We start from the raw sequence: 15352 nt of genomic DNA, 5'->3' as shown, positions 1-15352 counted from the left end.
AAAATCACACAACTAAAATTAAATATTTTTAAATTTTATAAATAAAATAAATTGACTAATGTTTTTTTTTTTTTTGGAAGAATTAAAAAAGTGAACAGGATATTAATTCTTAAAAAAAGAAAACGTACTTATAAATTAGGGCTAATTAGATCCGGCTAAGGACGTTATTTAATCTGGAAATTTCGATGACAGTAAAAGAAGAAACAAAAAACATCCAACTCAAAGGTAAATGGGAAGAGTAGGACACTGACACGCAAATAACACACAGAGGCAGACAACCAGACACCCAGATACAGAGAGAGACCCTTCTGTTCCTGTTCATAGTTTTTCTTTTGAGTTTTTTTAGCTTATACTTCTAGGGTTTTGCCATACCCATCACCTCTGCTCTGTTTCTGCCTTCAGCTCCCAATGGATTTGCCGGATTCGAATCGGTTTGACATTTTCCAGATTTACCAGCGTTACTGCGGTAACTTCACTCCGCTGATTCTTTGTCGGTTTTACATTTATATGATAAAAGTTCATTTCTTGATTTTCTTTAGACCATTTCTTGTTTTTTGAACACCATGGGTTTGAGTTCTTGAGTGTTTCGTTGAAATCAAGAGTTGAATTTTCTTTTCTTTTGTTATGTTTTGTAGCTGGAGGCTGAATTTTGTTAATTCTTTATGTGGTTCTTGCAATTTAATTAAGATTCGAGGATACATGAAAAATAATGTTTTTTTTTTTTTTTTTTCAGATGCGGGTTATTCAAAGTATGATTATTTGGCTTAATTTGGTTGTTATTATGTGAGTAGTGGGAGAATCCACCACTGTATAATTTTTTGTTTTGTTTTGGTTTTTCATAAGTAAAAGGAAGGTTGAAGCTTTCTGTTTCTGTTGCTGTGTTAACGGGTCCTATTTTGAAATGACAAATGGAGTATGTTTGTTTCTCATTAATTCTTGAAATTTTGCAAATAACTGTTCAGAAAATAAGCAAATCAGTGGGTCTTGGATTGATTTACATTGTCGTGAAAATAAAATGCTTCCTCCAGTCTACAAAGATTATAAGCTATGTACTCTCTCTTTTAAGATGGCGGTTTATTGATTAATTTACTAATACATCCTTATTATGCTTTGGAAAATTTAAATTTATTAGTTTGAAGAATAATTTAGCAACATGAGTTATTGAATTTTTAATGTAGCAATATGAGTGCAGCTTATATTAAGAAATGAGTAAGCAAGATTATTGCTTATGACCATATTACCTACATCTTTTTAAACCATGTGAAAATTAGAAGTAAGCCTATATCTATGGGATGAAAGGAGTAATAAAGTTCTAAGCTTGGCGTGCAATTTTAGAACCTTTTGTGAAGGTTCTTCTGTCTTGTCATTTATTTTAGAAGGGTACAATGGATAATCATTATTAGATCATGGCACTTTTATGTTGGGTGTTAGGAGATCTTTCTTCTTTTCTCTTTATTTTTTTTTTTTGGTTTATCAACTCTGTTTTGTGTGTGCATCTTTGGTTTTCATTTCATTGCCCTTTTGATTTATTGCTATCGACTGTTTTAATTAATTAGCTCTAGATTTGTCTTGCAGGCATTAGATCTGGAGAACAATATGAGGGAGAAAGAAATGAGCAGGATGATGCTGCACAGCGCGGAAAATCTTCAAGGGATGCATTGGCTCAACTTTTAAAATTTGTAGAATTGAGAGTGCATACAAGGTATTAATTTCTAGTTAGCCATCTGTCCAAGTTCAATTAATTGCGCATCTGGGGTGACTTAACGTGCTCAAAACAACTTGATCTTTAATGATAATATAAACTTTCCTGAGTATATTTGCTGCTATCTTGACTACATTAAGATGACCTGGGTCCTGATAGGTTAGGACTTCTTACTGTTAATGATACTAGTAATCAGTTTGAGAATTCTGTTGGTATAAGGTCTTAATGAGAGAAAACTTATTTTAGATATAGGTGAGTTTAGACGGTTGGTGGATAGATAGTTATTTGTCAATAGTTTCCTTCTCAAGTGCCCCTTCAATCCAGGGGGGTGGGGGTGGGGGCGGGTGGTGGGGTTAATGAAGTATCTAAGAGGTTTTGGAAATTATTTGTTCAATGAATTCTTTTGTGCAGTGGATAGGATGAAATAGTCATGATTAGCACTTGTATAGGGACCATTTTCTGTTGTATATTTTCAATTGATATGACATGAGGGCTTCTGCTTTGAAATCTAGGATAATCTAGATTTTGGAGTTTTAACAGTTCTGAATAAAAATTGTATCTTCACAGTGCAGACTAACTGACTAACTATAACTCACCATCTCTGAAATTCATGCTAGATGATATCTGTATGTTGAGGTAAAACTGATGAAGGGATCTGTATGAGGATTATGGATATTGGAAGCAAATTAAACAACTGAATGAGTTTTGCTGAGGGACAGATAATACTCTTGGAGTATTGTCAGTTTTCATTGTGAGAAGCATATGGCTGGGGCAGTTGACCATATACAGTATTATTCCTTTTAGCAAATAGAAAAAAAAATTGAATTGTCCCATTCTTATTTCTTAGTTGTCTCATGTTTTTACTTGCATATATTGATAGATCTTTTATTTCGTGAACTTATTGGCTAAAAAATGTGCCGTAGGTCCAAGTGATGGCAGGTTTGCCTCTTATCTTGTACAGAATATTCTTTGATGTTGGGAACGTATCACCCTAGCATTATACTGATGCTGAATAGTCCAAGTCATCCTTGCCAATTATTTGGGATCCCATCTGGTCCTGACCCACTTCAAGTGCTATTGGTCCCAAACCAATATCATAAATTATAAAACGTTCTGTTTTGGTGTGAATTGATATCTTGATATCAAATCCATTGACTTGAGCATCAGTCTCAAATTAGTGGGCTGTTTAATTCTTTGCTTTTTTATCTTTTCTAATTTCCTGAAAGGAGCTCTTGGGGTTTCTCTTGACAGGAGCTTGATATTTGATGAACTTGAAAGGCTCATGTCGAACCTAGAATTTATGGTGAGTTCTCATTTATTTGAAGTTCTTACACTATCTGTCTATGACGCTGTTCATCACCACTGCCATTCCCCTTTTTAATCAAATTTTGTTTGATTGGGTATTTTCATTTACATATACTCCTTTCTTTTCCCCCCATCCTGCTTTTTCCTTAGGTGGATTTCTCTGAGTTCTCACGCTTCTATGATTTTGTGTTCTTCATGTTGCGAGAAAATGGTCAAAAGAACATCAGTAAGTTTTCTTTTTCTCTTGGGCTCTTCTGCAGGATGTATGGTCTGCACATTGTTTATCAGAATGTCTGATCGATGGCTTATGAATAATCTTTTCGATTTTTCATTCCTCTTATTTTCCTGGACTGTTTGGCAGCTGTGAGCAAGGCAGTTACTGCATGGAGGCTAGTTTTAGCTGGGAGGTTTCGGTTGCTGAACCAATGGTGTGACTTTGTTGAGGTACCAGTCACCAAATTGCTGGATTTTCTTTAATGCATGCTTTCTGTCTTTGATTCATTTTTTTATCTTTTCTCTAAGTTTTATTTAAGAGTACCCTGTAAAATATTGTTTCCTCTTTGGTCGGGCATGGGTTGATGTTGGCTGTGTAAAAATATCCCTTGCTATTTTTTATAAACCTGGTATCTTATCTGGTTGTTTTCCATATTTCTTTTGATGCAACTAATCTATCAGACAACTTTTTTAGGAAAATCAGAGACACAATATTTCTGAGGATACATGGCAGCAAGTTTTAGCTTTTAGTAGATGTGTCCATGAAAATCTTGAAGGTTATGATCCTGAAGGTATAATGTCTTCAAATTTCCATTTACAGTTTAGCTATCCTTATGTAGGCTATGGATTAATTGTCTTTTTATTGATGTTAGATGGCTTTTATATAAACGTCTATGCTCAATCAATTTTTATTTTGCTGGAAAAGCTTTTTGTTGGTGATGTTGAATTTTGTGTTTTACCAAAATTATGTTCGTTTGTCATCATCTGTGCATGTTCTTTCTGTGAGGCATTGAATCCTCGGTATTCTATTGTTGTTTTGAAATTATAAATGCAGTATGTAAACCAACTTTATCGAAATCAATTGTGAATGGAATTCCAGTAGTCCTTTATATCTTTGGCTACTAGATCTTGTCTTGTCCCATAGTAAAATGTCTTGATTTTTTGTATGAGCATCTACTTCATTTTCTTTCTTAAAGTTCATGAACTAAATGGCTTCTACCTTTTTCTTCTGGATTGTTTGTTTAATTCCTTTGACTATCATGTTGCTTAGGATGATAGAATGATGAATGCGTCTGACATTCTAGGAGTTTATGTGGTAAATAAGGATATGTTCCATTTATAACATGTTTAAGTTAAGCCTGTGCAGCGTGTACTCTCAGAAAAGTTTGCACTAATCATTTTGTTTTCCACTAAATATGAAAATATCATTGATAATGCTCATCCTCAGTAAAAATAAATGTTGTAATGCTCATTCTTACTCTCTACCTATTTACAGGAGCTTGGCCTGTCCTAATAGACGACTTTGTTGAGCATATGTACAGGTCTGATTGCTATTATTTTGTTCATTCTAGTATCTTTTAGTTTGTTATTACTGCCGATTTATTGTAACTTTTTCATGTGAATTTCTAATGGGATCGCTTAATTTGATTTCTCATTATACTTGGAGCAATATTTTAATCTGTCATACATGGTTATGACCTACAGTCCCCTTAAAATAGCTTGTTTGGGAATGTTTACCCAATGTGATTTTATACTTTGGTCTTGCAATTGAGGACTTGTATGCTCAAAATTGAATCAATTCTCAGTTTTCCAATTCAGAAGTTGACTAGTCATTCTGATATTGAGGGCCCTATTATAGTGCCTGTCTCTTATAGTCCATATTTTGGGTAGAAATAACAACTATTTATTATGAGAGTGCTAGAACAGTAAACATTAAAAAAATTCTGGTAACCAACCATTTAACATAAGATGAGCAAAATATCAAAATAAGGAGTATATGTGATTAAGTTTTGAGCTCATATGAAAAATATATCAAAAGTTAGTACGACTTGTACAGTTGGGCAATAAAGAAGTGAACATCCTAAAATAATACCTAAAATTGCCCCTTTTGGACAAATAGCTGTGTGGCTTGTAATAGGTATATGTATGTGAGCATTATATATAGACTGAATTTGTTTACTCCAGCATTGTGTTAGCTTTTCACAATTCATCCACTGCTGGTGGCTGATAAGTATTTGCAAATAAAAATTTGGTTAGTAAAAAACTAGCTAGCTTAGAATCTCCCTATGTCTATTGAGTGGATAAAATTTCTTCTTTCCTTTGTTTATTGAGTGGTTGTCGGTTGTTGTTCCCTGATTACTATTTATTTTAATGTTTATACTTCTACTAAACATAATTATTTTAAAACTATAACAAATTGGATAGTAATGGATGGGAAGGACAAAAACTTCCAGCCTGGCTCATGGGCTGTTTCTTGAAAATTCTAGAGTGAATTTGGCCTGGACTAAGATCAAGATGTCCTCCACTTGCACATCTAAGTCAATCTGATTTTTTGAGTGGTACTAATTCTCAAGAATCAGTCCAGCAGTGTGCAACACAAACAATCAAACTCAGAGGCGTTGAAAATTGTAACCTCTGTTTGGTTCTCCGGATATTTGTTTTATTGTGCTTCAGATTATGACGCAATCAATTTTGGTTTGCAGGGTATCAGGATCCAACAAAGATACCAGCTTTTTTTGCAACTGCGGTGATTCAGAGTCCCAGTCATGTGTATTTGAAGACCCTCTTCCTGGTATTACTTAAAAAGAACCTTAACTTCAGTTCCATTTGTTCCTATTAACTATCGGAAATATTTTGAACTTCTTATGCAACAGGTAGCTGTGATCATTGGTTTCTTTTGCAGGATTGAAAGTGATTCCTGGTCTGAAGAGGAAGTTGCCTAGCCTTCAAAATGAAGAAATGGATTCGTCAGGTTCTCTCTTCCCAGATTATACCAACCTGAATCTTACCCCGTATTCAAAGAGAAACAGATTGATATCTCAGAGACCGTTGAACTGGGAGGACAATCCACCAGGTAATTCAGCCAGTGACTGCATGGAAATCACTAAACATAATAGTCCAATGGGGTCTACCAAATCTGTCTGTGCAGTTGAAGGTTGCTTGTCTAGAGGCTTCGCAGGATTGTTCTCAACTCGTTCCTATTTGCAACTTGATCGGGAAAGGAGAGTTTCATATACATAGAGTTCACAACACAAGAAAAATTGTTTTGTAAGCTTGATATGGTTCAATATACTTGTATGTGTGGCGTGGGGTTACCATTTATGTATACCCACATTTTCTAAGTGGCATGTGGGAATTTTTCTTCGATTCTGAAACAGTTGTGACTTTTTATTGATTGTATGTTATAGCAATACTGAGTTTTATGAAATCAATAAAAAGGTGATTAGATTCTCTCTCTTTTTTTTTTCTTCCAGAAGTGATTAGATTCTCTTAACTCATTGCAAATGAACATATGTTTAGTTTCGGTCTCTGTTATGACATACGAAGATGAGGCACGGCGAGAAGTAAAGGTGCAGACAATTGGCCCACGTGCAATTGGATTGTGTATGATAGAAGTTTCATAGATTGGAAGCCAGGTACAGCTGAGCCCTGGCATGGAGAAATAACTAGTTCCTCGTGTCCCCATAATGCAAAAGTTTCCCAATTAAATAGATGTCTTCACGTAAATTTTGGAACAACGAGTTATTAACTTGAACTAGTGCATCTGATGAGCGGTGGAGAGGTTGAAAGATTTGGCGAAACAGAATTTTAAAGCAAGAACATCTGATTGTCCTCTTCTTGTGAGGCACCATCTACTGCAAATATGCCGCTTATTATTCTGATATCTTATATTTTATCACTACAAAATTTATGCAACTACGCCCTCTTATCTCTTTAACTCTGAGAAGTAATTTTATCCAAAACTGTTTATTGCTTTGAGAAAATTATGAAGTATTAATTGATCTTTTTTAATTTTACCTTTTATCTCTACTAAACATAATAATTTTACCTTAAGAGCATATGCTTATTTCATTCAATAATTATGTCACATGCTTTTGTTCAAAGGTAAAAACTCGCATTAATAAAATCATTGGGTGTTCTTGGAGTCAAATTCTCTTACAGCGATTTGCCTCAACCATATTAGGTGTCGTCTCTCATCGTATCCTGTTTCCTAGATATTTGAGCAACTTATTTTCCAGAAAGAAAATAATTTTACTAGACTACTTCACTTAAATCATCTGATTTATGATTCAATTAAAGATCACGTTCTTCAATTAACTCCATATACGTTATGATAGATCCAGCACCATTCCTATGGATTATGTCTGATTATTACATTTTACCAACAATTTCAAAAGCTCACGGAGACAAAGATCCCAGGCTTTCAGATAACAGAATAAGCACAAGGATAAAACATGGGTCACCACTCATCACATCCAAACCATCCTCTGCTAATGTGTGATAAAACCAGAAAGGATTACAACTCCTGAATCATAACTCTAAGCTGATTACACATTGAGCTATATAGCAGAACATACATGGCCATCTATTGGCCCCCTTACTAGCATCAGAGGGCAACCTCTTGGAAGCATTATTTAACAGAAAAAAAAAAAGTCAAAATTTAAGGAAAAGCACTATTGCTCACCACTGGTACTTGGCTGCAACAAGAGTCTCCTCATATTTCTCAGCAGCATGGTCCCAGCTGAGGTTTTGAGTCATCCCTCTTCTCTGCAGTCCTTCCCAGCTCTTCTTGTACTCTCGGTAAGTGAGCAAGCAATTGCCTAATGCATGTATCAGTTTATGTGATTCAGCGCTATCAAATGTCCACCCAAGCCCCGACTCATTAAATGGATCGAAAGGTTGCACCGTGTCCCTTAGTCCACCCACAGCGTGTACTACAGGAATCGTCCCGTACATCATAGCATATAACTGGTTTAGCCCACATGGTTCAAATCTTGATGGCATGAGCAAAATATCTGCACCAGCAGTTATCCTGTGAGCTGTCTTCACAGAAAAACCAACCCATCCCCTCACTTTATCTCTATGTTGGTTTTCAAATTGTCTAAGCATCTCTTCCAAGTCTTGTCTGCCAGTACCCAACATTACTAGTTGCACATCCTGACCCACCATCCAGGGAATTGCCTCAGCTATGAGATCGACACCTTTCTGATAATCCAACCTTCCAATGAACCCAATAACAGGGACATCTGGACGGATGGGCAAACCGAGCTCCTTCTGTAAGGCTGCCTTGCACTGAGGCTTGCCAGTATCAAGTGTTTCCAGGGAATAGTTAGTATAACCATCTGATGTCAGTTGAATATCAAACTGTGGATTCCATTCTTTGGCATCAATCCCATTAACAATGCCCTGCAATTTCCAGTCGTTCTCATTTATGATATTGTGCAGACCCCAACCACCTTCAGATGTTTTAAGCTCCCAGGCGTATCCATGACTAACAGTAACCACACGATCTGCCACCTTAAGACCAGCTGCAAAGATATTGAAGTGGTCACCACCAATCGGATCATGCAGTTTGAAGAGATCAATGTAATGTTCTGGTAGACCCACGTAAGAGAAATCATCCACTGGACCCCGACCCTAGATGCAACAGAAAATATTGGAAGTTCAAAACAGGCAAATGTTTGGATCAGTAAAATAAAGGGACTTGGCATCTGGGTAATGTTATATTAAATGAATTCAAAGTTGAAAGAGTTGCTCATGATGCCAGGTTTATGATCAGATACTCATCACAATCTCATAGACAACTGAAACCTGTGCAAGAACTCATTAGAAAATATGAATAATCTGAAGACTTTATAGTACTACTGTTGCTTTTACAGTATTTCTTATTGAAGGATAAACTCATGATCTCAAGTGTTGTAGAAGGTAGACTCTAATTAGATCTCAAGTGTAATAGGTAATGATATACAGCTCCCCAAAGTTAAACCAGTAGCTAGTTGTGGCTACCACAAAATAAACTAGACTCTTTAACATATAATCCACATGTAAAATCATAATTAAGTGACAAGATTAAAGCCCAGAAGTCATTTGAGGATTAAAGGTCGAGAATGTTGCAAACATCCTCAAGTGATAAAGCAATCAAAATAACAGACGAGGCATCAAAGTTTTAACATCATGCTTCTCAGATATGCAGGGTTGGGTGTAATTATTGAGGTTGAAGTAGATTGGCAAGAGTGTTGAATCATATTTAAAAAAAGGGACATACTTGAACTTATAGGTAATTAAAAGCAAAATATCAAAAAAGACAATTTACATGTCTTCTTAAGGTTACAAAAGGAGAAACATATGATGATTCTGCTCTTCAGGGGGAATTGGGTAAGGCATGCCAATTTGAAAGTAAGCACAAATATAGCAGAAAGGAAACTTCTCCTTAGATAATGCATGTTGACAAGGAAAGATCAGTTAAGCCATCCCCCCCACCTTCAGTTTACCGAGGCAGTATTAAAAATCGTTTCAACTAGACAAAACAGAATAGTTCTAGCAATATTGGAGTTTCATTGATAAACACATTATTATACATTCATTCAGAGAAATGAAATGTATTGAACAGGAAACAAACCTGGTGAGCTATGTTATGAATTACAAGAACAGATCTTGTATATTGCATTAAACCATTATCCCGATAATATGCCTTCAGATACACTGGCAACAATGCTGTATGCCAATCATTTGCAATGAAAGCCAAATTTCCATCCCCATAGCAGACTCCACCACATGGGACATGCCAAGGAACCTAGAAATCAACAACTTACTTTACGAATTTACAGGGATATAGTGACAGAGATTACAAACATAAAACAACCTCAAAAGACTGGCATAAATGTTAACAAGCACAACCATATAATATTATCTATGCTCTTGACAGTAAGATGCTTCAACTTATTATTTTTTACCATGAGTACCATGGCCAGCAACTATCTACATCATGGTATCTGCAATAAGGAATCTCTCTTCCGGCATAGAAAAGATAGTTTGCATCATTGTAATATATAACCCCTGTTATTCCAATCACTTGTCCCCAACACAATCATAGGCAAGATACACCACAGATATTTACCTCAGGACAGGAGGCATCTGTTGCCAAAAATTTAGCCAAAGATCATGTGGGCTTTGACCTAATCAATTATGTTCCCAGAACATGCTACTAGTTGTTAGATGGCAGGCATATCTCATTCCCATGTTCAAAGATTTTTTTTAACACTTTTGACACTTCCAGTTTGTTGATTACATTGTATATAATGCTGGTCTACCACAGACTTTTAACATGTCAGTTCCATTCCCTGGTTTGAATTACATGCCAAGACAGAAGGATTGACATTGCTACATCTTATGAAATCTGAATTTGCGCCGACGTTGCTTAAATAGGGCACTCAAGTCATTCTTAATAATCCTTTCAGGCTTGTCATAAAAATGTACCTCAACAGCAGCTTTGCAAAATAATACCATCCTCTTTAATATATCCTGCACCATTAAATCAAAGAGATGGGAGTCTTCAGTCATAAATGATTAGCTGAACAAAACAAATCAAGAAGTTTGAATGTTATTAGCAACCAAAAATTCAAAGTAACATATTCATTAAGATTCTCAAAATAAAATGAATATTAGAAACAACAGTTCAAATTGGAGGTCATGGTACCTCCTAAAATTAGCAATAAATAAAGAGAGCTACCAACTAATTAAGTAGTAACCTAATCATAAAAGCCCCTGAAGTCTAACCCACAAAGAACCCAGGAAAACCACCTCGACCCATAACAAACTGCAAGAAAAGTCTGGCCAATAAGAAATATGAACATTCCTCTGCATTCAAATACACCACAAAACCCTCAAAAAAGGGAAACAAATCTGAAGGACTTTGGCTTTCTTTCTATTACCAAATTCTCTCCATATCAATTCAACATCTCCAAAGTGTCTAGACCAATCCAATTCCACCAAGCACAAAGAAACAGGTCCAGATAACACAAGTGACCTCACAATGTCAAAAGAAATGAGAATGATACTTACTAATCTTCCAACACATGTATACCAATCAAGAGATAAAGCCTTTCTCTGCAGTCAAATATTACCAAAGAAGAAAACACACATACAAAAAGGACTTGGGCATTCTTTTTATTACCAAATTCTCCCCATTCAACTCAATTCAACATCTCCAAAGTGTACGCACCAATCCAATTCCACTCAAGCATCTCCAGCTAACCCAAGTGACCTCACATTGTCAAAACAAATGAGAATGATACTATTCTTCTAACACATGATACACCACTTGGTTTAAGCTAACCCAAGTTACCTTATGGGCTTCTCCCCCACCCCCCGCGGCAGCAAGTCTAATGCATTCAACTTCTAAAGAAATCAAGATAAAAAATAGATCTAAAGCTGTAGAAGGCGGCACAAGGTTAGAATAATAAATGAAGTTTCAATGTGTAGCCAATTGGTTTAAGCTGGAGAAGTGATCTTACCATTCTGTTTCCTCCATATATATCATTCCCTATGTGGCGAAACATAGGACTGTCAATGAATACAAAATCAACCCCATCAATGAAGGCTTGGAAGTATGATACTTCAAAATCCTGAAAAGTAAATATATTGTTTCACGATTGTAATGAATAGAACTCATATAATCCAAATCTAAATAATATGATAGGATTCGATTAAAGCTAAGTTCTGTAGCTGTTGCTCACCTGACCATCCACCTTATACCTCTTTCGGACTCCAGTATCCTGAGGTTCAACATAGTTGCCATATCGCGGTGCCACAACCTAAAGGAGACAACAAAATGCAGAAGGTAAAGTACCATATTGTGCTTCTACCAAAAGAAAACTTGTGGACTGCTGATAGTATAACATACATCAAACTGCCAGGTATACATTACTAGACTGATACTGAACCGAAAAAAAAAACTCCTGGCTTTTACTATAGCATTAATAATGTAGTCAAATTGCCAAATATCTCAAGACAATACTCACTGAAAGCAAGCCTCAAATTTTATATGGAAGATATGCTGATGAAACAATTAGGGTACGTCAGATGCTAAATTCAGGGGTGTTTTAATATCTCGATCATCATTGTTCCATATGGAAATTTAGGAAAATGTATTCTAGTTCACTTATCCTTATATCCTCATGTTCAGGTCAATTGTATAAAAGAAGGATATCGACATTACCATAACCCGATGTCCACGCCGAGCCAAAGCCTTTGGTAAAGATCCAGCGACATCACCAAGGCCACCTGTGATAACATGTTGTATTGTATCAGTCTGAATCATACAGAGAAAGGCATATTCTATCTGAAGCATACAGGGAAAAGCATATTCTAACAAACATTATTTAAAGATGCAATACCTGTTTTGGACCATGGAGCACATTCTGCAGCTACCAAAATAACATTCATGACATTGTCCCCAGCCAAAGGAGGTGGCTTCATGTCTTCAGTCATAGAATCACTTTCAAAAATGTCAACCATAGGTGAGGTTGATTCATTTGAATGTTCACTATTTTCTTCATTTATAGTGGAAATATCTGTGGTGTTTGAAAGAAAAGATGGTATCTCATCTGTCTGTAGTTTCTCAGAATCCATCTCTTTAAACTGTTTGGTAGAATTCTTAACAAAGGCTGTTCTAGGAGATGCATGTTGTTCAAGTTCCTTATCATCTTTAGCATGACCTCTATTAATAGCTGAAGATGCAGTTTCTGATACCTCATCTGCAGTTGAATGGACATAGCTACTCGGAAGAACTGGGCCATTTTGCTGTTGGTGCATATTCACATCACTAGTTGAAGTATTATCTGAATTTGGCAAAGAGTTTTCCCTCTGTTCATGAGAAGTTTTGTTTGTGTCGTGGTCACCAACACTACTTTGTATAGAAGAAACCAATTTCCTTCTTTCAGCAATCTGCAAAGGATGAATGTTTCAATAACGGTATTTAGATTTGATTACTCACACAGAAGTAGGAGCTAATGAGATGACAGTGATTTTGACCTCTAGAAAGACTTGGTTGGTAAGAAAGAAGATGATATAATTTTTTTCCCTTTTGAAATTATAACATAATGTTAGAATCACCATTATATTGACATTTAGTAAGGATTACATCATTCTTATCAAGCAAATATACTTATAGAAGAGAATAATAGAAGCTAAAAGATCAATTATCCAAGGATAATAGGTCGCAATAATCCACAGGTAAAAGGCCACATACATAGAATTTTTAAGGCCCAATACATCATATCGAATCAAAGTTTAGTCTTTCGTAATCAATCTTTAATTAGAAGCATAGAACATAAATTGTTGGCAGGAGAGGGTCAACTTGTTAGCTGCTACACATTCTGGAAGTATCTCTTGCAGACTGCTTTGCCTGCCATCACCAGCTGGCGTGCTCCCTCAACATTACTCAAGCTGAACGCTGATGCTGCACTCTTTCCTCACTGTGGACGAATTGGTTGCAGTGCTATCCTCCACAATCATGCCGGGTGCTTCCTCCATGCTGTAACAGGTTGGTCTGATGGTTTGTTACAAGCTAGAGAGGCAGAAGCATAAGCTCTTTCTTGGATTCGTATGAGGAATTTTGTTAGTGCGGTCATTGAGATGGATAATATTGAAGCCTATCAAGCTCTCAAGTCAGATAATCTGGATCTTTCTGAGTTTGGGTCTCTTGTTTTGGATTGTAAGGAGATTGGTAAAGACATTGCAAATCTCTTTTTTTTTTTGGATTATAAGACAAGCTAACAATCCATGTTAGCTCCTTATTGATTATATGTTTAAATTTTTTGGATTACAATTATAACAAAGTTTATGCAGTTTAAGGAGCAAACATATAATCAATCCATGTTACTTGGTTTCTCGACGTCTACACTATGTTAGTCCAATCCCTGTAGCTATAGGCCTATTGTAGATGATGTGCTTTGTTTTACTTAATTGAGAATTCCTTTTATAACGCTACCAAAATTTGCAAAATAATTATATCCACTTACATCCTTTATCATCAATTACATAGCTTTTTCAGGCAACGATATTTTCTTACAATCAGCTTCCTAATCCTCTTTTAGGGGAAACACTCGATCATATTCAATTTCTCCTTCGACGGGTAACATAAAATGCCACCCAAAAAAACCCCATATGATCATCTAAAATTCAAAATTTAATGGCAACATGATGTCAAAATCTGCTTCAGAAACTCCAGATTTAGCTCTAGAAAAAAAAAAATAGTGGCCAGTATATCACCTTCTGAAGTAGGTCCCTTTGCAAGGCGAGAACTTTCTTGCTTTTCTCGATGGTGGCTTGAAGTGTATCCTCTGACCCATCACCACTAACGCCTTCCTTACCTGTAGCTCTTACAGGCTTAAAACTCAAAGATAACGAAACGGCTAAATTAAAAGAGTTTTGTGATCTACATGGGAAAACGGAGAATCTGGATCGCTGTAGGTTTTTGTCATGGAGAAGGACAGAACTTTCTGCTTTGGTTTGGATAATAAAAGGAAGTGATCCTATAAATGCCATTTCTCACAAGTGCGACAGCCCCAACAGCTTGAGATGGGGTTCATCAAACTGGGAGCTTTTTAGTGCAAAGCGGGACTGACCCAGTACAGAAAATGGTGAGAAAACAAAACCCAATTTAGAAAATTGGTGATAGACGGAGAATTGAAGCAACAGTACAGGCAAATTATAAGGTGTCTAGAGACATTGAGAACAGAAATGTACGAAAAAAACAGGGAGCAGGGAAATCTTTCTGGAGGCAGGTTGAGATGGGGCCCCGCAAGTCAAATCATATTCATAGAGGTGTTTGAGGCTCAAATTTGTGTCGAAGTGAATGCTTGCTGGAAATATCAGGTCTATACAAATACAATTTTGGATTTTGTATCAACTAACCACAAATACCCTCTGGTTCAGACTCCGAGAGAGAGAAAAAAAACTGGAGAAATTCTTTATATATATATATATATTACATTTATTATAGAAATAACTTTTTAATATATATTTTTTAATTTGTTTTCAGTTTACCATATTAAAATATGTATTATATATGGAATGATCGACTTAATGTACAATTGTTGAAAAAAATAGGCTTATTAGACCTCGGCTTCCTCAGGATGCCCTGAGCCACTAACACCGGCTTCTTCAAAATATCAATGATCACGACAAAAGGGGTACTGAAAGAGTCAATCACTCTCTTCAATTAACAAGGTTTTCCCAGGAATTTTAAAACGTGGAGGCGATCATGAGCCATTAGCAGCTCAAGTAAAATGATAGTTCTTACCATATATTTTTATGGTGAGATTTCTATATTGTAAAAGCTTTTAAGTT

General features: G+C 35.9%; 2 protein-coding genes across 2 annotated transcripts; one reads left to right on the top strand and one right to left on the bottom strand.

Moving 5' to 3' along the window:
* Positions 1-192: 192 nt before the first annotated feature.
* On the top strand, positions 193-6457 carry LOC110603023 (defective in cullin neddylation protein AAR3). Its single transcript, XM_043953963.1, has 9 exons — positions 193-466; positions 1576-1702; positions 2954-3005; positions 3158-3233; positions 3369-3451; positions 3696-3792; positions 4497-4542; positions 5704-5792; positions 5904-6457. Exons 1-9 carry the CDS (start codon positions 409-411, stop codon positions 6239-6241), a joined length of 966 nt encoding a protein of 321 aa, XP_043809898.1. The 5' UTR covers positions 193-408; the 3' UTR covers positions 6242-6457.
* Positions 6458-7404: 947 nt separating this feature from the next.
* Positions 7405-14869, bottom strand: LOC110608695 (granule-bound starch synthase 2, chloroplastic/amyloplastic). The gene is made up of 8 exons (XM_021747971.2): positions 14273-14869; positions 12397-12946; positions 12219-12283; positions 11737-11814; positions 11515-11625; positions 10478-10522; positions 9621-9794; positions 7405-8638 (listed from the first exon to the last, which is right to left on the bottom strand). The coding sequence occupies exons 1-8, from the start codon at positions 14546-14548 to the stop codon at positions 7682-7684; spliced, it is 2256 nt and encodes a 751-aa protein (XP_021603663.1). The 5' UTR covers positions 14549-14869; the 3' UTR covers positions 7405-7681.
* Positions 14870-15352: the final 483 nt, after the last annotated feature.

The sequence above is a fragment of the Manihot esculenta genome, chromosome 2 (genome assembly GCF_001659605.2).
Source record: "Manihot esculenta cultivar AM560-2 chromosome 2, M.esculenta_v8, whole genome shotgun sequence".
Lineage (NCBI taxonomy): Eukaryota > Viridiplantae > Streptophyta > Magnoliopsida > Malpighiales > Euphorbiaceae > Manihot > Manihot esculenta.
This window is presented reverse-complemented; position numbering and strand designations above follow the sequence as displayed.